This window comes from Nelumbo nucifera, chromosome 2 (assembly GCF_055504915.1).
Source record: "Nelumbo nucifera cultivar China Antique chromosome 2, China Antique-T2T, whole genome shotgun sequence".
NCBI lineage: Eukaryota > Viridiplantae > Streptophyta > Magnoliopsida > Proteales > Nelumbonaceae > Nelumbo > Nelumbo nucifera.
In genome coordinates, this window is record NC_142650.1 from 104,942,346 (window position 1) to 104,963,077 (window position 20,732).

Here is a 20,732-nt window from a genome sequence, read left to right on the forward strand (position 1 = left end):
ACACTTCGCCGTTCAGCTCTCCTAAATGGGTATTAAAAACCCGAATGTACTTGTAAGTCCATGGACGTTGCTAAAAGCAAGGCCCAGGCGCCGGATCATTCATTTCACGCCTTCAAAGCCTACCTCTACTTGTCATCTAATCGGTGCCTGGTTGATTAATTAACCAATTTTGGAGTTCGGATCTGTACACTACACACATTGGCACATTGCTGGCCACTTCCATCTAGCCGTACATCGGGAACATCTCACTACTATATAGCCAATGATCCTGCTGTGCGGCTGGATGAATGTGGCCACTGGCCAGCAATGAATTGTTGTGATGAGCAGATCCGAACTCCCATTTTAGCCAAAATGGTATTAGACTCGCAGGAAGATACCTGCGAACCTAAACCGTAGAGGATTATTGTCATATGCTTAATTCACTCGACATTTCCAAAGCTTCAACAGTTGGTATAAATGGTATTTGCTAAGCACTACTAAAGAGACTAGAGAGGAGGGAGACCTCGATCTCATCGACGCCTCTATAAATCAACTTCCTCAGTGCTTCAGAGTCTGATACCGACTCCAGGGTTTCGACAAATCAGCCGCTGATAAGAACGAGGGGAACTGAAGATTCCCTCCGTTTCTGTCCCCAGCTTTAACCCAGCAACACTTGAACGCCGCGATTTCGGTCGCTAAGAGGTGAGATTCAGCAGAAATGGCGAAAGATAGTTTTGATCTGCTGTTCTATTAAGATATCTAGGAATGCGTTTCGTTTGGCCACAGTTCGCATCTTTTTTTTCGCATTTTGTCCATTTTTTTGTGTACATTCGGATATTAGATTTGTTCAATGTTGATGTTTGCTTAGGCTCCTCTGGTCTGGATAAAGCTTACGGGGCCTTAAATGGAAAATGTGGTTCTTTTTCAACTTCATTTGCAGATTTATGTGTGCTTTAGAAGATTTTGAAGAAAATTTGCGACTTAATTCACTATTAAATGTTGATGATTTAGGATTTATCCGCAGAATTATTTTCATTTATTCTTTTAGGCGTTCTTTATAATATTTTCTTCTTCTGCAGAGTGAGGGTTGAGATTTAAATGCCTAAGTAGGTCTCTGTTCTATGAATTTCTTTTGTTGATGCATTTTTTACTGTACCTGAAGCTTAAATGTTGCTTAAATCTCGGTCTTGCATAAATACGTTCTTGTAGAATAACTCTGATCTTTTTGTTTTCTGTAGATTTCCCTTTGTGGCTTCGGGATTTAATTTATTGAAAATGGCGGCAACTGCGGCTTCTGGCCTGCAAATGGCAACAACAAGGCCCTGTGTTTCTTCATCTCGTAGGATGTTCAAGGCAACCTCTGCTATTGTCTGTGCCGATTCTAAGGGCGTCTCACGTTCTAAGCTTACAAGCTCTTCTCATATATCTTCTGCACAATTGTTCATCCGGAACTTTTCAGCCACTCCTGTTAAACTAAATAAGCTTGTTACAAGGGCAATGTCTGAAGCTAGTGAGAGCAAATCAATTCCAGGGTTGCCAATTGATCTCAGAGGTTTGATATCTCATGTATTTCCTATTCTCTGATACGTATAGATATTTTGTTTTGTCTTTTTTAGAGGTTTCTATGTCCTGAATGCTGGTTTATTAACATCGCCATTTGACCCTTCCCCAAATAATCAGTGGCATTCATGTTTATGCCGAAGCCAAATTAGAGAACATGAAACTCATGGTATTAGTCTAATGAATTTTTCTCTTGATGAATTCCATTGACTTCTATAGTTCATTGCTGCTATATAGTAAGCAGAGTCCATTTTTCTAGAAGTAGAATCCTAAGTTTTATTAATGATTCTGTTACATTCTTAGCGGTCTTTTCATGTGCTACATTTTTAATATATGTTTTCTTCTTCCCCAGCCCTTTTAGCATAAATAAATGGAGAGCATTCTGCAAAGATGATGAAATGTGTATTAGTACTGGAGAGACACTTACTTTGATGATAACTGAAACTAATTTTTCCATGAAACAAATTATACAGTATAACAGAACCAAATGAGTATTCTTGCTCTCACATTCTGTAGTTGTGCTCCAATTCAGACAATATGCCACCTGGGATTTCTGTGCTAATATTTTGTTTGCAGTTGCCCATTCACCTCTTGTATCTATTTTATAACTGTGATAGAGGTCAAAACCTTAAAAAATATGGCCATACAAAGCTGAGTAACCAAGAAAATGTTCCTGGTAGAGTTACTGCTGCATTTCCACGGGATCACCAACCACTTGACTGGAGCACATTTAACACTGCTCATTCAATATATCCTAAAGTTTCATGATCATGACGATCAGATCTGCAGATGTGGAAATATTCAGCTATTTCTTTTCAAATACAATTTAGTAGTCTTTGTCATATTACTGAAACTTTAACTCTTCTTTCCTAACTGATGTTGCACTGAATTTAGTATTATTTGAGTATAATTCCATTTCGGAGAGAGATTTGGTTATGATATGTTTAAGCTATAGTAATCTTATATGGAGTAGTATTATAAGTCATAATTCATAAGTGCTGATAATATAACAGTATATACGTAAATATAAAAAGGTTCTTTTAGTTTTAGGTGACAGGAGCATTCGGAATCTTATGTGCTAGGGGAATGCCACATTGGTTAAAAGGAGAATTTTATAAGTAGAATTCCATTTCGGAGAGAGATTTGGTTATGATATGTTTAAGCTATAGTAATCTTATATGGAGTAGTATTATAAGTCATAATTCATAAGTGCTGATAATATAACAGTATATACGTAAATATAAAAAGGTTCTTTTAGTTTTAGGTGACAGGAGCATTCGGAATCTTATGTGCTAGGGGAATGCCACATTGGTTAAAAGGAGAATTTTATAAAACAGTTGTAAGACCAGTAATGTTGCATGGAGGAGGGTGTTGGGCAATTAATAAATAACATGTCCAAAAAATGAGTGTGGCAGAAATGCATATGCTGAGATGGATGAGCAGAAAAACTAGAAATGATAGGGTCAGAAATGAAGTCATTCGAGGAAACCCGAAAGTAGCTCCAATAGGTATAAAATGAGAGATTGTAGACTAAGATGGTTTTGTAACGTGCATAGAAAGCCACCTAGAGGTGGATGGGCACTGAACCAAACAGAATGGAAAAATAGGATTTTTTTTTTTTATCAATGACTGTGAAATGTATTCATTAAAATTAAGAAGAATTACAAAGCAAGGGGGCTAAACAATCTTAGCTCCCTATAACAGTCTATGAGCGTCAAATACAATTACAATAAAGCCCAAAACAAAGAGGTTCTATTAACCCCTTGCCCAGCTAAACCATCTGCCAGTGAGTTTGCACTTCTCTTAACCCATTTGTACTGATTTTTAACATCCTTAGACAGCCACTTGAATTTTCGTTTTTCATTGTTGTACTTCCATATCCTTGAGTTATCTTCTTTTAACCAGTTCACCACCACTTCAGAATCTCCTTCAATAATTAGCTTTCTAATTTGCATACCCTTGGCTCTTCGAACCCCTTCAAGGGCAGCAAGAATCTCAGCCCGCAGGGAGTCTCCTTCCCCAATTGGTCCTGAAAACATAACTAACAGATTTCCATGTTCATCTCTTATTTCTCCCCCTATTCCAGATGGACCTGGATTACCCATATTGCTGCCATCAAAATTTAGTTTAAGAAAGCCATTAGATGGGGGACTCCAGCAAGAGAGTGATGCCTTCTTAGCTGAGGCTAATTGCAATTTCCTTCCAGTTTTTTACTATCTCATCTACTGAGAAGTCTGCAAACAAGGCCAAAGTTTTCAGCCAATGTATCACCCTAATATGGATTACTTCCAATATTACTTCCAAGGTTCTCTCCTTTTCTGAGAATATCCGTGAGTTCCTCTCCTCCCAAATAGTCTAGCATACTGCAGCCCTCATACATCTCCACATAGCCTTGGCCCTTTTTGTTGGCCGACTAGGCATGAACCTAAATAAACTCTGCACATTCAAAGGGGGGGCCACCTGCACCCAAACAAAGTAGTACACCATTCCCAAATGCTTTTAGTAAATCGACAGGAAACCAATAAATGGTATTCAGATTCACCATCAGCTTTACAGAGAATACACCAATGAGGACACAAACAACTGTTGGGTCTTTTTCTTTGAAGTAGATCACATGTATTAGCTCTTTCCAGAAAGGCTTCCCAACAGAAACTCCAAACCTTAGGGGGTATAGGAAGACACCACACCTCTTTATCAAGGAAAGACAGACCCAAAGAAGGAGGTTGAGCTAGAGCTTTAAAGAAGGAAGCACATGTGACCAAATTCTACTGTCGGTCTTTGTAGGCTCTAAAAAAAACCCTTCAAGAATGGATAGCAAGGATAAGACATAATCAAATTCTGTGTCCCTAATTTCCCTTCTAAAGCCCAAGTTCCAGCTAAACCTAGAAGTTGAGTTAGAAGGAACAAGGAGGAGATTGGTTCATTTTTAAGAGTGGAAAGAGTGAAAAGACTCGGAAATTGATCTTTTAAGGGAGAGTCTCCAATCCAGACATCTTCCCAAAAATTGATGAGGTTACCTGAGTGCAAGTCATACCTGATCCATGGAGAGAACAAAGGAAAAATAGCTTGAATAGCTTTCCAAGGTGCTGCTCTTGTAGTCCTTGCCACAATCCCAGAGTCCTATCCATTGTCTGCTACCCCATGAATGTTGCCCACTATCTTCACCCACAGCTTATCCTTCTCCAAAGAAAATCTCCACAGCCACTTCCCTAGTAGTGCCAAATTCCTACTCTTTATATTTCCAATACCCAAACCTCCCTCCCTCTTGCTCCTACAAACCATCTCCTACCTAACCCTATGGTCCTTCTTCTCCTCCCCCGTCTCCCAAAGGAAATCTCTCATTTGTTTTTCTAACCTGCTAGCCACCTTAGCTGGAATCTTAAAGACTGATAAAAAGTAAATAGGAAGGTTAGCTAGAGTAGACCTAATTAAAGTGATTGTCCCACCAAGAGACAAATAGTTCTTCCAAGTTGCAAGTCTCTTTTCAAACATCTCCACAACCAGACTCCAAAACTCATCTTTCTGCGGGTTATCTCCCAATGGCAAACCAAGGTAATTTAGGGGCCAATTAGAAACTGCACACTCCGGGATGTTTGCACACTCCACTATCTCCCTCTCCCCCATATTTACCCCCACTAGATAGCTCTTCTCAAAATTCACTTGAGGTTTGACATTTGCTCAAAGAGTTGTATAATGAGCTTCAGGTTTCTTATTCTATTTAGGTCCCCTCCTTCATAGAAAAGTATTGTGTCATCTACAAATTGCAAATGAGTGAGTGGCACATTCTCCCTTCCAACTCTCCATCCTCTTATTAAGTCCCTGGAGTCTGCTCTAGAAACTAATCTCCCCAAAACCTCTGCAACCATCGTGAATAAGAATAGGGAAAGAGGATCTCCCTGTCTTATTCCTCTCAAAGCTAGAAAGAAATCCACCACTGTCCCATTTATCAAAATGGAATAATGGCATTTTCTTATGCAACCCATCACTCACTTACACCACCCATCTCCGAACCCAAAGTTGACCATCACCTCCAACAAGAAAGACCAATCCACCACATCATAAGCTTTTTCCAAGTCTAGTTTGCAAACCACCCCTTTTTTTTCTTGGATCTCTTGAACTCCTCCAAACTCTCATTTGCAATAAGTATTTGATCTGTTATCTGCCTCTCTTTCACAAAAGCTCCTTAGTTGTCTGCTATGATTGTTGGAGCACTTTTCTAATTCTAATGGACAACACCTTAGTATTGATCTTATAAAGGTTGTTTACCAAGCTAATCGGCCTATAGTCCCTTGGGTGATTTGCATTCCTTTTCTTGGGAACCAAGGCAATGAATGTGGAATTTAGCCCCGGATTTATCACTCCTTGAGAATAAAATTCATCAAACACTATCCTTAGGTCCTCTTTTAAAATCTCCCAGCAATCTTGATAAAAAGCCATCGTAAAACCATCAGGGCCTGGTGCCTTTGATCTGTCCATAGGGAACACTGTTTCCTTTATTTCTTCCAAATCGAATTTCCTTTCCAGCCATTCCTTTTCCTCCAACTTTAATGTAGGCCATTCCAATCCTTCAATCCAAACCCTATTGTTTAGGGGTCTTCTAAAGATAGACCTGAAATGATTTGCAAAAGCCCCTGCAATTTCACTTTGATTGGAAATCGTTGCCCCTTCAATCTCCAAACTTGAGATATAATTCTTTCTCCTCCTTCCATTTGCCATTGCATGAAAAAACTTGGTATTTCTATCCCCCTCTTTTAACCACTTACACCTTGACTTTTGTTTCCAACTTATTTCCTCCTGCAAAAGACAATCCTCTAATTGTTTACACAGATTCCATCTTTGCTCTTTATCCTCTTCTGTAAAACATCCCCTCCCTTCCTTACTATCCAATGCCTCAATTTGAGCAGTCACCATTTGTTTCCTTTCCTCTAGTCTGCCAAACTCTAACAAATTCCACTCCTTGATTCTACCCTTCAGATGTTGGAGTTTTTTATAGAACCTCATTCCACTCCATTTCACTATTGGATTACTCTCAAACCATCAATCTTTGACCTTCTTAATAAAACTCGGATGTCCAAGCCACATGTTTTCAAATCTAAAAGGGGTGGGGCCTGCATTTCTCACCTCCTTACAAATTACTATAGGCCAGTGATCAGATGTCACCCTTGGGAGTGTTTTAGAATTCAAACTTCCCCAATGTTCTTCCCAATCATTTGAAAACAAGTACCTGTTCAACTTGGAACAGATTGGGTTCACTTGGAGATTGGACCAGGTAAAACAGCTATGTGACAATGGGATTTCCTTAAGTCCAAAGGCATCCACAAATTGATTAAATTTTCTCATGCTCATGGTTGACCTCTGCCTAATACTATTTGTTTCTTCCAAGAATCTGATTACATTGAAGTCACCTCCTAAACACCAAGGTCTTTCCCACAAACCCCTTATATTAGCCAATTCTTCCCATAGTTGCCTCCTCTCTCTATAGTCATTCGGTCCATAGACATTGGTTAACACCCATTCAAACCCATCCTCCACCTGTCTAAACTTCAAGGAAACTGAAAATTGGCCTATCAGCTCCTCCTTACCCTCTAGTACTTCTTTCTTCCACATTGTCACAACATCCCCTGCAAACCCCCATGAGGGCAGAAATGCCCAATTAATCCCCCTACCTCTCCAAGCACTTCTTACCCACTTGATATCAAAATCTGCTCTTTTAGTCTCTTACAAGAGAACTACATCTGAGTCTATTTTCTTAATGACCTCTTTTATTACTGCTCTCTTCCTAGCATTTCCTAGCCCTCTGACAGTCCAACTTATGATCTTCATTCCGCTGTACTCTTGACCACTTATTCCTCTTACCCTCACTTATTCCCTTTCCTCCCGTCCCTCTTAACACCAAGACTACTATCTCCTTCCACATCCTTCATCAATATTTCCAATTCACTTAATTTTTTCCTTTTAGCCCTAGTTTCTTCTCCCTTTTTTTGTAGAAACACTTTTAAGACATTTGGATTTTTCACTTTACATCCCAACTTCTGCACAAAAGCTGCCATAGAATCCTCACTAGTCAACTCTCTTTCTTCCGACTTTTTATTCCTCCCTCCTTGTTTTGATTCCTCACCTTTGTCCCCATTCTCCTTAATTTCTTCTATTCTAATTCCCTCTGGCCCTTCCTTCTGTTTATTGCTCCCAACTACTTCCTTTAACAGGCATTCAAGAATTTCCAGAATTCTTTTATTTCCTTTTGCTTCTTCCTCATTTCCTATCTCACCCTCCTGACCCTCCCTGTCTCCACTGCCATCTCTTGCCCTTTCCCCACCTTCACGGGTAGCAGCCTCTGGACTTCGATCTGTATTTGGCACATAGGATAAAGAGCAGACATTAGTATTACAAACTGAAAAGACACAGTTACATGGGTTGATTTGGGGAAGAATGGGATTGCTGGAATTAGAAGTGGAGCCTGTCGGACCCTGAGGTTGAAAATGGGGTTCTTCTAACTCTTTGGTTCGGTTTTGGCAAGAAAACCTTTCCAATTAATTTGGCTAGTTTGTTTAATTCATCAACTTTTAGATGGCCAAGGAAAAGAGGGAGAATCATGTGGAGATTATGGGTGATCATGGGCTGGGCTGGTTTTAGACCTATTTCTTTATATGCATTATATTTAATATATGTAAATATATTATATTATATATGCCATATAATATATGTGCCATTTTATAATATTTATGTATTATAAATATTATAATACAAAATTTAATATTTATGTATATTAACTATATATATGTTAATCTTTAAGGAGCGGTATAGAACCATGGAAGCTATAGTAGAGTGTATTATGGTGAGAGTGGTGTATTGGATTAAAACCTTGGAGGTTTTCTCAGCTTTCTCGATGGATGACTTCTATAGAAAGTGGATAAAACTTAAAAGTAGATGGTACTTTGTCCAAAAAGGTCATAACTCAAATGCAATGGAGGCCACCACATAGAGGTTTCATAAAGTTAACTTCGACAGCAGTAGTTTTGGCAATCTGGGGCCTTCAGGTTTGGGAGGTGTTTTTAGAGATGAGAATGGAGTGGTGAAGGCTATGTTCTCAGAACTGTTTGGGGGATTCTCCAAAAGTGGAACTTTTGGCCGTTTTACAAGGATTGAGGCTAGCGAAGGGCTTGAATCTGGGAAAAGTCATAATAGAAGGTGATTCAAGATTTCAAGGGTGGTTGCCAGTTTGTTTAATTCATGGTGGTCAGGCTTTGTGATGTTATAGGAAGAATTTAAGGAGATTAGGTGGTTGACTGGGAACATGGATGTACCAGTTAAGTGGGTAAAAAGATTGGCAAACAGTTTGGCTGATTCTTTAGCCAAACAAGAGGTGAACAGAGAACAAGTATTTTGGGCTCAATTGTAAATAGTACTTTTGGTTGGGGATAGGTGGAAGTTTCCAGCCTATCTATGATTCTGTAAATATGTATTGTACATATTCATTTGCTGTTTTTTAGTAAGATTTTCAGTTATCTATAAAAGAGGTTACCGATTGGGTCAACTAGGGGGGGCTTCCGTATACAAATCCATCTATTTCTGCTGCATAAAGAGATATTGTGACTGATCCAGACCATCCATTAGATAGGGGATCAACTATTGTCAGGCACATACAGTCCCACAGTGCTTATCAGCCATATGCTCCACCTTGTATTGGTGGTTTTTAGCAATGAATGTTAGCTGCTCAATGTTTAACTTTGTCAAATAAAACTTACCTCAAAAGTGGGCTTATTTTTCACTCATGGAAAGGTATTTTGGACTGAAATTGTTTCCATGAATACAGGTAGGAACAAAGACTTGGTGACTCCCTTTGTGCTCTAAACTGATTTGCCATTTGTAAGATTCCTTGGCTGTGTAGGGAAGCTAACTGGGTCAAAAATCAAAAGTTAATCCTCAGAGAGTTGGGAGAATCAACAGAGGTCCCTCCTATATATATTTATATATTTGCATATATGTATAACTCTTTATAGAAGATGCTTTTGCCTCTCTTTTCTCCCTTTATAATTTATTTCTTTGCTACATGCTCTTCAAGAGATTGTGACATTCACTGTTCAAACAAGCATGCATGCACCTTTGGAAGGCAGGGATACCTTCAACTTCTTGGTGCCAATGACAAGAACACCTTGCGAGTTGTAATTCCAGTGAGAATTAGCCTTCAATTGGTTGAATACCATGATTATGATTCACTTTAGTTATGGTTACTTGCATTAATATTGATATCTGGGGTAATTCTGCTTAGAACTAGATGCCATTTACGTGTTATGTAACGTGTATGAAAGAAAATTAAAGTACCAATTTGATCAAAATGAAAATTTAAGTACTAATTGTTATGTATTGTTCAAGACTCCTTTTATTTCCTTTACAAAAAAATTGAACAAAGCACTGCAAATTTATCAGTCACCATTTAAATGATTGTTTAGTTGGATATGAAGACCTACTTCTCTTTACAGGTAAGAAGGCATTTATTGCTGGGGTAGCCGATGACAATGGATACGGTTGGGCAATTGCAAAATCACTTGCTGCTGCAGGTGCTGAAATTCTTGTCGGCACATGGGTACCTGTATGTAAAACAACATTCTCTCTACGATCTTTGCTATGATTGCAATAATTTCTAGCACCAATTTTCAATATCTGACAAATCTTTTTCAGGCACTGAACATTTTTGAGACCAGTCTACGTCGTGGAAAGTTTGATGAATCACGCATGTAGGAAAATTATAATTGATGTTTTCCAATAGCATTTAGATGGATTTGAGCATGCATAATATTATCCACTTATGTAAACTTGATCTTCCAGGTTGCCAGATGGGTCTCTTATGGAGATTGCCAGAATATATCCACTAGATGCAGTATTTGACAGCCCTGAGGATGTGCCTGAAGATGTAAGCATATATGAAGAACTTTGGTAGTTCCTACACTGGGCATTTTGCATTTGAAGGGTTAAGCCCATTAAATTGGTATACAATGGTTTTGTGCAGGTAAGAACAAATAAACGTTATGCAGTATCTTCAAATTGGACTGTTCAGGTATCTTATCTTTTATGATTATTTGTTTGATGTAGAATAAAAGTAATACAAGGTGATCAATGTCAAATGAGGGGAATACTATTAAACTTCTCAGAACATACTCTGCTGTAAGGATATTTGAATGAAGTATGGTCATTCCTGCTTTATAATGATATCTGAAGTCTATACACTATATCAATGTTTTAAAATGCAAGAGATGCTAGGATTTTCTAATACAAGAGACGTACACCTCAAGATCTCGTTATTTCAAGAAATGTGAACTTAATTGAGAATAAGTGTTTAATTATTCAATGAAGGACGACAATTTTGTTTAAGAATTCATAAATTAACTGCTCATCATATAAAACGAGGAGTAAAAAGTATTAAGAACTTTCTTACAATCCTTTCAACAATTAAAAAGCTCTTAATATAAAATCAAAATCTCAAATGGGTGTTGAAAAAACCTAAATATCTATACCTATCCAAGAAACCTTAAATGTCTATCCAAATCAAAAACACGCCTGGAAATCTTAAATTGGTCTTTTAACTCTTTCTTTTCATGAGAGCCTTATTTCATTTAATGGACAGAATGCATGTTCTTGAATCTTGACATAAGACACATCAAAGGTTGACATATGTGCACTATACTTGTAGACGTATAGACATGAGTCTCAAGGTTGAACCTCACTAAAGCCTAACTTTGGTTCAAGCCTAAGGGTCAAGGTCTAAGCCTGACATACCCATTTAAAGCAGTGTCTTGTATCATAGTTACCAGGTCCAGAATCTGATAGAGGGGGCATGATCTAAACAGAACTGCTAGTTCTACCTTGTGTAACCATACTCCTAAATTTTTGGGGCACTTCTAAATCTTGAAATCTGCATAATAAACAAAAATACCCCAACATATGTAACAAATTTGTAGCCTATTAATGGGACTTAGCCATCCCACTTTTGTCTGATACAGTAATCCATATTTGTCCTTCCATGGACCTGATAACTTCATTTAGACCAATATAACACAAAGCATGCAAAGCAAGCCATTTTCTTATTATTTTCTCATCTATTCTGGATGTCTTGCAGGAAGTTGCTGAGTCTGTCAAACAGGATTATGGGAGCATTGACATCCTTGTGCATTCTCTTGCTAATGGACCAGAGGTTCACTCTTTCTCTTTCCACTGGTGTTCTTTTTCTTTCAATCTTTGTTTGCACCTAACAAGTAAACATCCTGCATACAGGTCAGTAAACCTCTATTGGAAACATCCAGGAGAGGATATCTTGCAGCTCTTTCTGCATCAAGCTATTCCTATGTATCTTTGCTTAAACATTTCATCCCAATAATGAATCCAGGCATGCATTCCCTTTGCTATTCTAATCAGGATCAAGATTTGTTCTTTTCCCCTTACATTTCCTTGTATAATTTGCAGCACCAAGCAATATCGTTTGAATTTATTATACATATGGTATTTATATTACAGGTGGTTCTGCTATTTCTCTCACATACATTGCTTCGGAGAGGATCATTCCTGGGTATGAACTTGATACCTTGTTTAGTTGTTTTTTAGGTCCTGCAAATTGAACCTGTTATCAAGGAGAAAGATTTCTAATCCAGATTGTTTTGCACATAGATATGGTGGAGGCATGAGTTCAGCAAAAGCTGCTCTGGAGAGTGATACTCGAGTAAGTGTTTCCTTTCCTGGCTAAACATATTGTTGTTCCTTATGTTCTCTCTTTTTTTTTGTCCTAATATATTTTTCTTTCTTTCTTTTTTTTTGTTTTTTTTCCTTTTGCCCGATGCAGGTGCTTGCCTTTGAAGCTGGAAGGAAGCACAAAATTAGAGTCAATACGATATCTGCTGGTAATTCTATTCTTCATCTTCATAATTTTATTGTTTATACGAAGCCATATTTTTTTCCCAAAGACTTGTCTTCCGTCCTCGTATCAGAACATGCAGTATGCATCTCCAGGGCTGTGACTAGGGGTGTATATTTGGTTGGTTCAGTTTGAACCGAGGACCAAACCAACTATTCAGTTTGACCATATCCCTCAACTGAATCGACTGTTCCGTGTTCGGTTCAGTTTTTGTCATTAGTAACATTTAAAAGAAGCAACTCAAAGAATGAAGCAAGCAACCACAAAAAAAAAAAAAAAAAAAGAAGCAACACTGGGTCAGTTATGTGTGTCCTACTGTGATGTGAGACTGAGACTGTGACCTCTCTCAGAGACTCAGAATAACTAATTATTACTATTAGTCTTTTGTCCTACTCTTGAGTAGGGCGTTGTGTCTTTTGAGTTTCCCAATCCCATTCACCAGTATTATTAGTCTAGTCATGCAGTCCTTTAATTTGTTACTAACTAAAAGTTCGATTGGGCCCAAAGCCCAAAGGGAGATTCAGGAAAAAGTATAATATATAAAACAGTAAATAAATTAATAAAATATAATACATTTAATATAAATAATTAATTATATGATATACATAACATAGCATTTGGGTTTTCTGTTTGGTTCGGTCAAAATTTTTATGCAAACCGAACCAAAACCGTAAACTGTTTTTTTAACAACACAAACCGAACCAAACTGATATCCAAATTAACCAAACTGAACTGACTTATTTGGTTTGATTCCGTTTGATTTTCAGTTTTTGCTAGAATCAAATTGGAATACAGATGCTGGACCCTTCAGATGACCATAATCACCCCATGCATATTTATATCAAGATCATTCTTTTTACTCTTTTATACCACAGTTACTTAATTGCACAATATTGTCAAGTTGATTTGTTAGATCTGTTCACAATATGAGATGTAATTTTATGCTAAAAGCTAAACCATAACACGAGATGTTTTGCACCTTTGGCTTTGCAATATGGCGGGATCTATTTAGGGGTGTCAATTGACCAGGTTTGGGTTGGACCCCACCCAAATCAAAATTAATTTTTTAACGGATTGGATGGACCAATAAGACATTGAATCGGACAAGTCCAGTCTCAATGGTCCAAAGTATTTATTGGATTAGATTGGACCTGGTCCATTTGTAATGAATTTATATTGGACTGGGTTGAATTGAACCAATATCCAGTCCATTAACAGGAGAGTATGGGTGTCAATGGACCTGGCTTGGGTTGGACCCTATCTAAATTAAAACCAATTTCAAGAGGGTCCAAAGCATTCATCGGATTGGATTAGACCTGGTCCATGGACTGGATCGCATTAGACCAGTATCTGGTCCATTGACAGCCGTAAATCTATTACCAACTTTTTTCATTGGTTTTTAACTAATATTAGTTCATCGCAAGTTCAAAGAACTTTTTTGGTTGCATGTAAGCATTCCTCAATAAACTTGGGAGTGCTGATAAAAAAAAATCAAGTCGGGAAAGATTGGTACTTTTGTTTTCATATACAACCTAGGGGGTCTTGCTAATATGATTCCTTTTTTCTATTAAAAATTGCCTAGTCAGCAAAATAATTCATTTTTTGCTGATGTGGCACTTGTTTCTCTTCTAGAAAACAATATCACAAATACCCCCCCCCCCCCCCCCTTAGTTTACTGAACTTTCTTGGTTTTCAGCTGGGGGTTTTATTAAATGATTAAGGTAACTATTAAAATAAATTAACGGTTAAGGTTTACGGAAGTTCTAAACTCTCTTAATGCAGGCCCTCTGCGAAGCCGTGCTGCAAAAGCGATTGGCTTCATTGACACAATGATTGAATATTCAGTGGCCAATGCACCCTTGCAAAAAGAACTATCTGCGGGTAAGTATTTTGTGTCACTTAACCAAAGCTGATTTTGTTCGTCTTGCTTTTCTTTTTCTCCCTATACTCTGATTAAATGTTTACATTACAATCTTTCTGAATTCGAGAAAAATATCTGGCAGATGAGGTAGGGAACACTGCTGCCTTTTTGGCATCACCATTGGCTTCAGCCATCACAGGGGCAGTTATTTACGTCGACAATGGTCTAAATGCAATGGGAGTAGGAGTGGACAGCCCTGTTTTTGGGGACCTTGATATCCCAAAGCAAAATTAGAGCTAGAAATAGCCACAAGTTGATTAGCAACACCGTTTTAGTCGGAATTGCCTTTGGACTTTTTAACTCATCCGACTGACAGTTTTGTGCCAATTATGCCATGAACGTTTCCCTTTGTAGGAATTCATTTTATCTGCTGATTGATGAGCTATTCTTCCACATTTTCGCTTCTTCAAGTTCCTTTTTTTTTTCCCTTTTTGGGTGATACCATTCTCACTCAAACAGTGAAGTGACACGTTATAATTAGTAGAGATAAAAAATTGGAAAAATTCTCAATTATTATCCTGTACTTTGGGCTTAGTGCCATTTCAGTTCCTGAACTTTCAAAATATGTCAATCTGGTACCTACCGTTAATCAGTCATTAAGTGGCATTTGAAAAGACAAACGTCTTGAGTGTCATTTAATTTTTTTTATTTACCATCCAAATGTTGACTAAAAAAATAGTGTCATCCTTTTTTCTAACATTCAATAAAGTTAGGGTCACATATCAGATTTGAGGCATTTTAGTGACCCAACTTGAAAAGAAGAAAAAAAGATTTAGGACTATTTATTGTCAACATTTGGATGGCTGATAAAAAAATTAGATGACACTTGAAGGGCATTTGTGTTTTTAAATGCCACTTATGGCTGATTAACAATTAGTTTTATGGTAGATACTAAATTAGCATATTTTGAAAGTTTGGATATTGAAGTATAAAAAGAATTTTATAAAAATGAAGAATTTCATTAGGATATTTGTCATGTTATTAGCATTAATTAGGTTAATACTATCATCAATGCATGACAAACTCCACGTTTATATGGAATCACTATGCCCAAATACTCGATTATGATTTTGAGTGTCGTTCCATATTGACTAATAGCCTAATACTCGATACATGACATACCATATTTGCATGAAACTGATGACCAAAAAAAAAATCCTGAAATGGTTCCGTGGATGATCGCTTAAGCAAATTTTACTCAATACATGACATGTAGCTATTCTTTTTCTGAGCCTTTACTCGGATTATAAAAAAGTCAAATTTTGAATCTTCGGCCTAATGCAAAGTGTTGATCTTGAGATGCCTAAGAAAGGGGACAACTTTAGACTGTCCAATTCAGCACTGCAAGTTGATCGACATTTGGCATGATCTACCCACTAAACTAAGCAAAAGATAAAATGGCGCACTCCCTATAACCACCACGGACCATTCAAATAGAATCATGGTAACGTTGCGATAATAGGACCTTTTTTTCCGAGCCAGTTTGGACTGCCTCCAGGCCACTTGCACACTTTTGTTTGTGCTTGAACCTGCATGATTTGAGGGAGGGGGCTTGCTGATCACGGAGTCTCAAAGTCCTAAATAGCCATAATCAGGATCAAGGTATCACCCAGAATTCTGAATTTGCTTGGTAGATCATAAATACATTGCATACCAACAAGATCAAGTTGACTAGCAAAGGGAAACAAATACAAAAATCATTAAAGAAGATATGAGACCATTCCAGCATCTCCCATTACATGGAATTCGACATGAGCTAAACAAAAGGATAAAAGATGACGAGCCTCGGCGGAGATGCCATTTACAAAGTCAACCTATCGGTAGAAGGGTTTAGGGTGTAGTTATCAATCTTTTAATCTATATACACAAGTAGAACTACAATTAGACGCGTTTTGCAGCTCATTACTATACAAACTTAATAGAACCCTGATCGTATTCCTCACCCATTCTCTCAAGTCTCAACCAAGCTTACGCTTACCCTTTCGAATGGCAGCTGGTTCAGCATCATTGCTTTCAGGCGACTCCTCTACAACTGACTGTTCCTGAATGACTAAGCCACGGTTCCGAGACAATTTTCTGATTGGTGTTGTAGGTGCTGTTGCTGCATGAGTGTCTCCAACAGCTTGATCCAAATGAGACTCACTTGGTGTGTTTGTTCGATTTCTATGAGGCATAAGTTCTTCACCAATCCCCACAGAAGTTATCATCAACTGTACAAAGCACGCCAGAACAGTTTATTTTACAAAACAAAGGATTAGTCCAGAATACCACTGGTTGAAATAAGAATTGGAACTTTTAAATGTTTTATGGTATAAAAGGCATTTAAAAAATGAGAAAAGAAAGCTACATCTGCAATGAGAATTTCAAGTTAAGCTAATAACCTCCGGTTCCATACCTTCCAATCCCTGAAGTCAAACCTGAATACAAAATGGCTATAGGAAACTTCCCCTGATGCTACTGCATTGGCATTGGGAGCATTCTTTGGAGCTAAGAGGGAAAAACAGAGACAAATACTCATCAGCACCGGGCATAACAACCAAAGAGAGAAGGGAATCAATGCATAACTTAGAAAAGATCTTACAAACTAGATGACGACCACTCTCATCCACAGTAATTGATGCTCGCCCATCTTTAACAAGAAATGACAGAGCAAAAATATTCTCCACTGTCTGTGCAAAAGATTTTCTATTCAAGACCAGATTTTCAAGCCCAACTTTCTTCTTCTTCCTCAAGATATCAAACATGGTTGCCATGTTTATATCAGTATCTGTTCTCTCTTCTGCTCCTGCATCATGAAGCTGCACAAGAATATGAACAAGCTAAAGTAACCAAATTACAATATCCTGGACAAAGGAATGTCAATCTGCATATGCAACAAACCTAAACAAAACACCAATTTAAACCACTGTTTTTCATGCATGGATAATGTCTTTTTTTCTCAGTATTGCTCAAGTCTAAGACTCTGAGCATTAACCAATATTGGTTTGCCCTTGCCATCTGAATTATAGGAAGGGCTAGTTATGGGCCTAATTTGTCCTTGCCATCTGAATTATAGGAAGGGGCCAACTAGATATGGCCCTAAACTTTGGCATTTTTTACACAAAGTGGTCACTGACAAACTCAAACCCACACTCATAGATTTGCCATCCCAAGAGTATACGATTGCATCAAGTGATGGCCCCTTTTTCTGCGACCATCCAATACAAAGACATATTACTATGGAAAAATGTTAGTTTGCAATATATTTAACAATAAACTCAAAATTGAGAAAGGAGGGTAAGCTGGTGTTTTTAACTGGCGGTAAATTGAATGTTGAGAGGTTCAGACAAGAACACGATAAACCTGGCTAGGAACAGAAGTTACAAGGAGCATGACTTACTTCAAACCATGATTTCAACCATTAACCTTAACTTGATAAGAGGTCTACCATTTACTTAGCAACTCACATATAACTAGAATCTTCAATTCTCTGAGCCATGTCAGGATAGCATATGGTAAAATAGTGCTTGAAAATACGTGTTTTGAAGCTAGGAAGGGGAAAAAAAGCATTTTACCTCTTCTGGGCGAGCACTTTCAGTTGGCCTAACACGTTTTCGCTGAGCCGCAACCCTCCGCTGCTTCACCTCAGTATCCATAGGCCCAAGCCTTTCAAAAAAAAAACAATATAAGATAAAGTTAATTGCAGTATAAGAAACTAACCATCGAGTAAACATTTTAACACTCATTTACTGATCACAAACTGAAATCAATACTTACATGGTGCAGCATCCATTAACCCTCCTGAAAACGTCTGAGACTGCAATTCCAACTTCCCCCCAAGCCACCGAATTCCGGGCATCCTCCGTGTTTGCACTCAACCCACCGTGTTGGCCAAAATTAAGCAGAGAAGTTACGAAATCTGCAGCGGTCGTACCTTCATTGCCATGTGACTTAACAGAGGTTACCAGTGTGCTAGCAATATCAAGCAAAGCTTCTGCATCCGCCACTTGTTCCCTTGGTTTCTGAACTGAAATTGCAGGAAAACATAGCACAACAAAAGATTTAATAAAAAGAAAGAACCAATAGCAATTCAAAAACAAGTAAAGGAAACGGCATATTTCAATTCATTAAGGGTGTGCTATCGTGGTCAAATTAGTAGTAAGAATAGTTTGTTACAAATCATCCACCACTTGTTACAAAGATTTTGTTAAACAGTGTATGAATAGCTTCAATAAATGTTGTTATTCTAAAGAGGATAGCAATCAACAGCAGAGGAGATGATATGGATAGAGAAAAGAAATATATACAGGAAACAAAAAAGCAACAAGAATGACACAATAAAGGGAACGAATAGAGAAGTTATAATTCAGTACCTAGTTGATGCAAGTTTTCAACTTGATTGATAATCGTCCTGAATTTATCGGAATCCACTCTAGAGATATCATCCCTTTCCTCTGCACAAAAAAAAAAAATACAAACAAACAAATTAGACCATCAGCAAAATCACAAACCCAACCATAACAAAGCCCAATGAGCTCCCATCTATGAAATGCCTCCAACAACAAACCCTTTTGAAGAAAACAAACAGAAAGACCCCCTCACCATTGATTAGGTTCTTCATGGCCAGGTAGTGGGACCTAAGAACCCTACGTTCCACGACGCCCTGCGAAGCCGAATCGCTCGTCTCAGCTTCTCCGTTCTCCCCTCGGCCCCTGCTCCCCTGCTCGCGCTTGACTATCCTGGGGCCTCCCATGTCGGCTCTACTACTGCTTCCGAGTTCCCTCTTCACAATTCTCGGCATAACTTCAGCTTCTAAGCAAAAAACCTAATAAAAGAAAGGGTAATGAAGTTGAGCAACTCGGAGATTCGAACCCCTCAATGGAATCCCCCCAATGACCGAAACTGAAAGTCTGAAACCCCTTAGTAGAGAGAAATCCCCAGTTGAAAACCCTAACCCTAAGGAAAGAGAGAGAGGGGGAGAGAGAAAGATTTCTGCTGCAAGTCGAATAAATCGAAAATGAAGGTTCTGGTTATAAGTTTGAACTACGAAGTTTTGAAGATATAGGGCTTCCCGCTTCGGTGAAACTTTTGGGACATTTTCTTTTTTGGAGCCCTCTCTTTTTTTAAGTTTCTGCGTTCTTCTCTCTCTCTCTAAAATCAAAATTTTGTAAGAAGACACGAACGATCCTCTCTCCGTCTGTCTGAGAGAGAGAGAGGGGAGAGAGGCGGTGTAATAAAAACACGTGGACGGTTGAGATTTTCCGGCTAGTGTTGAAGCACGATCAAGTTGCTTGAGCCCCAAGCCAATGCAAACTTCCACAGATTAACCCGCAGTAAGCGACTAGTGAAGGTGTACGGATGCCTATGGGTAGGGTTTGATTCATGAAGGACGGTCCAATTGTCGAACCGTTCGAATAGCGGTTTATAAGGACGGTCGACCATCACACTGCCGCCATATTTGCTGGTCCGGTTTTTTCAACCCAGGTTTTGACCTAAAATCGTTAATTTAGTCAATAACCGTTCACCCAGTTGATCCATCCGATCCAATTATCGGGTCAGAGTTTATTGTCCCATTGATATATGCGTTTCAAGGAGGCATAAAAAAAAATAATGACCCTTTAGCTCAGGGTCAGAATCTCTAGGCTTAAAATACATTTGAATTAGGTGCCAGTTTGGAATTGATGCCAATTTATAGGTAGCATAGGTGCATAGAGTGTGAGTTTTAGACATTTTGAATGTTTATAATTTTGCAATGGAAATCAAAAATCTGCATTGAATCTGTTTGTATTTTTTCATAAAAAAATTAAAAAAAAAAAATCTTTGGGCCTCAAAATTCAATATTCAACCTTTTTATAAATTAGAGAATTAATATATATTATATGTAGAAATATATTATTTTAGAGTTAATTACTTATATATATTCTTTTTGTTTTTTGGTATTTGGTGCCATGCACCATTAATAATTTCCCCTTCTTCCCTTTTCTCCTAAAGTGCCGGTTATGCATCAACTTATATGTACCATAAACCTTCAAAGCCTCCTTTTATATATACTAGTAATTAAGCATGTGTGTTGCATGTATACTTCTTTTTATATTAATTACTTGAATTTTATATATATAATAGTTACGATAGAAATTGAAAATTAACAATATGGTAAAAAATAAACTTAAATACTTGTACTAAATGTGCACTTACAGAAATTAAATTACAATAACAATTATTACTACTACTACTATTATGTTTTGTATTCCATTTATGTCTTAAATGAAAATAGTTTTTATTTTAACAATTATTTTTGTTTAATATGATGATTATATAATATTAGAAATGTTCCAAAATGTCTTTGACAAAACTCTATACATTTTTACTTTTTATGTTCTATCTTTTTTT

At 37.8% G+C, this 20,732-nt stretch overlaps 2 protein-coding genes across 2 annotated transcripts; one reads left to right on the plus strand and one right to left on the minus strand.

Moving 5' to 3' along the window:
* Window positions 1–368: 368 nt before the first annotated feature.
* MOD1 (NAD(P)-binding Rossmann-fold superfamily protein) lies at window positions 369–14,758 on the plus strand. Its single transcript, XM_010267592.3, has 13 exons — window positions 369–681; window positions 1,218–1,531; window positions 10,020–10,129; window positions 10,219–10,274; window positions 10,366–10,450; window positions 10,547–10,594; window positions 11,654–11,728; window positions 11,809–11,920; window positions 12,049–12,100; window positions 12,199–12,250; window positions 12,371–12,428; window positions 14,225–14,323; window positions 14,446–14,758. Exons 2-13 carry the CDS (start codon window positions 1,255–1,257, stop codon window positions 14,595–14,597), a joined length of 1,176 nt encoding a protein of 391 aa, XP_010265894.1. The 5' UTR covers window positions 369–681; window positions 1,218–1,254; the 3' UTR covers window positions 14,598–14,758.
* Window positions 14,759–16,030: 1,272 nt separating this feature from the next.
* LOC104603531 (Nse4, component of Smc5/6 DNA repair complex) lies at window positions 16,031–19,545 on the minus strand. The gene is made up of 7 exons (XM_010267591.3): window positions 18,945–19,545; window positions 18,716–18,796; window positions 18,120–18,369; window positions 17,918–18,008; window positions 16,945–17,161; window positions 16,759–16,850; window positions 16,031–16,573 (listed from the first exon to the last, which is right to left on the minus strand). The coding sequence occupies exons 1-7, from the start codon at window positions 19,141–19,143 to the stop codon at window positions 16,322–16,324; spliced, it is 1,182 nt and encodes a 393-aa protein (XP_010265893.2). The 5' UTR covers window positions 19,144–19,545; the 3' UTR covers window positions 16,031–16,321.
* Between the last annotated feature and the right edge of the window lie 1,187 nt (window positions 19,546–20,732).

Bases quoted from the DNA above. Each gene is read 5' to 3' on its own strand.
- LOC104603531 (XM_010267591.3), bottom strand. From the start codon at position 19,143: ATGCCGAGAATTGTGAAGAGGGAACTCGGAAGCAGTAGTAGAGCCGAC. The intron at 18,797-18,944 runs GTGAGGGGGTCT...TTTTTTGTGCAG, and splicing joins CATGAAGAACCTAATCAATG to AGGAAAGGGATGATATCTCT. The intron at 17,162-17,917 runs GTAAAATGCTTT...ATTCTTGTGCAG, and splicing joins AAAGTGCTCGCCCAGAAGAG to CTTCATGATGCAGGAGCAGA.
- MOD1 (XM_010267592.3), top strand. From the start codon at position 1,255: ATGGCGGCAACTGCGGCTTCTGGCCTGCAAATGGCAACAACAAGGCCC. The intron at 10,451-10,546 runs GTAAGCATATAT...GGTTTTGTGCAG, and splicing joins CTGAGGATGTGCCTGAAGAT to GTAAGAACAAATAAACGTTA. The intron at 11,729-11,808 runs GTTCACTCTTTC...TCCTGCATACAG, and splicing joins CTCTTGCTAATGGACCAGAG to GTCAGTAAACCTCTATTGGA.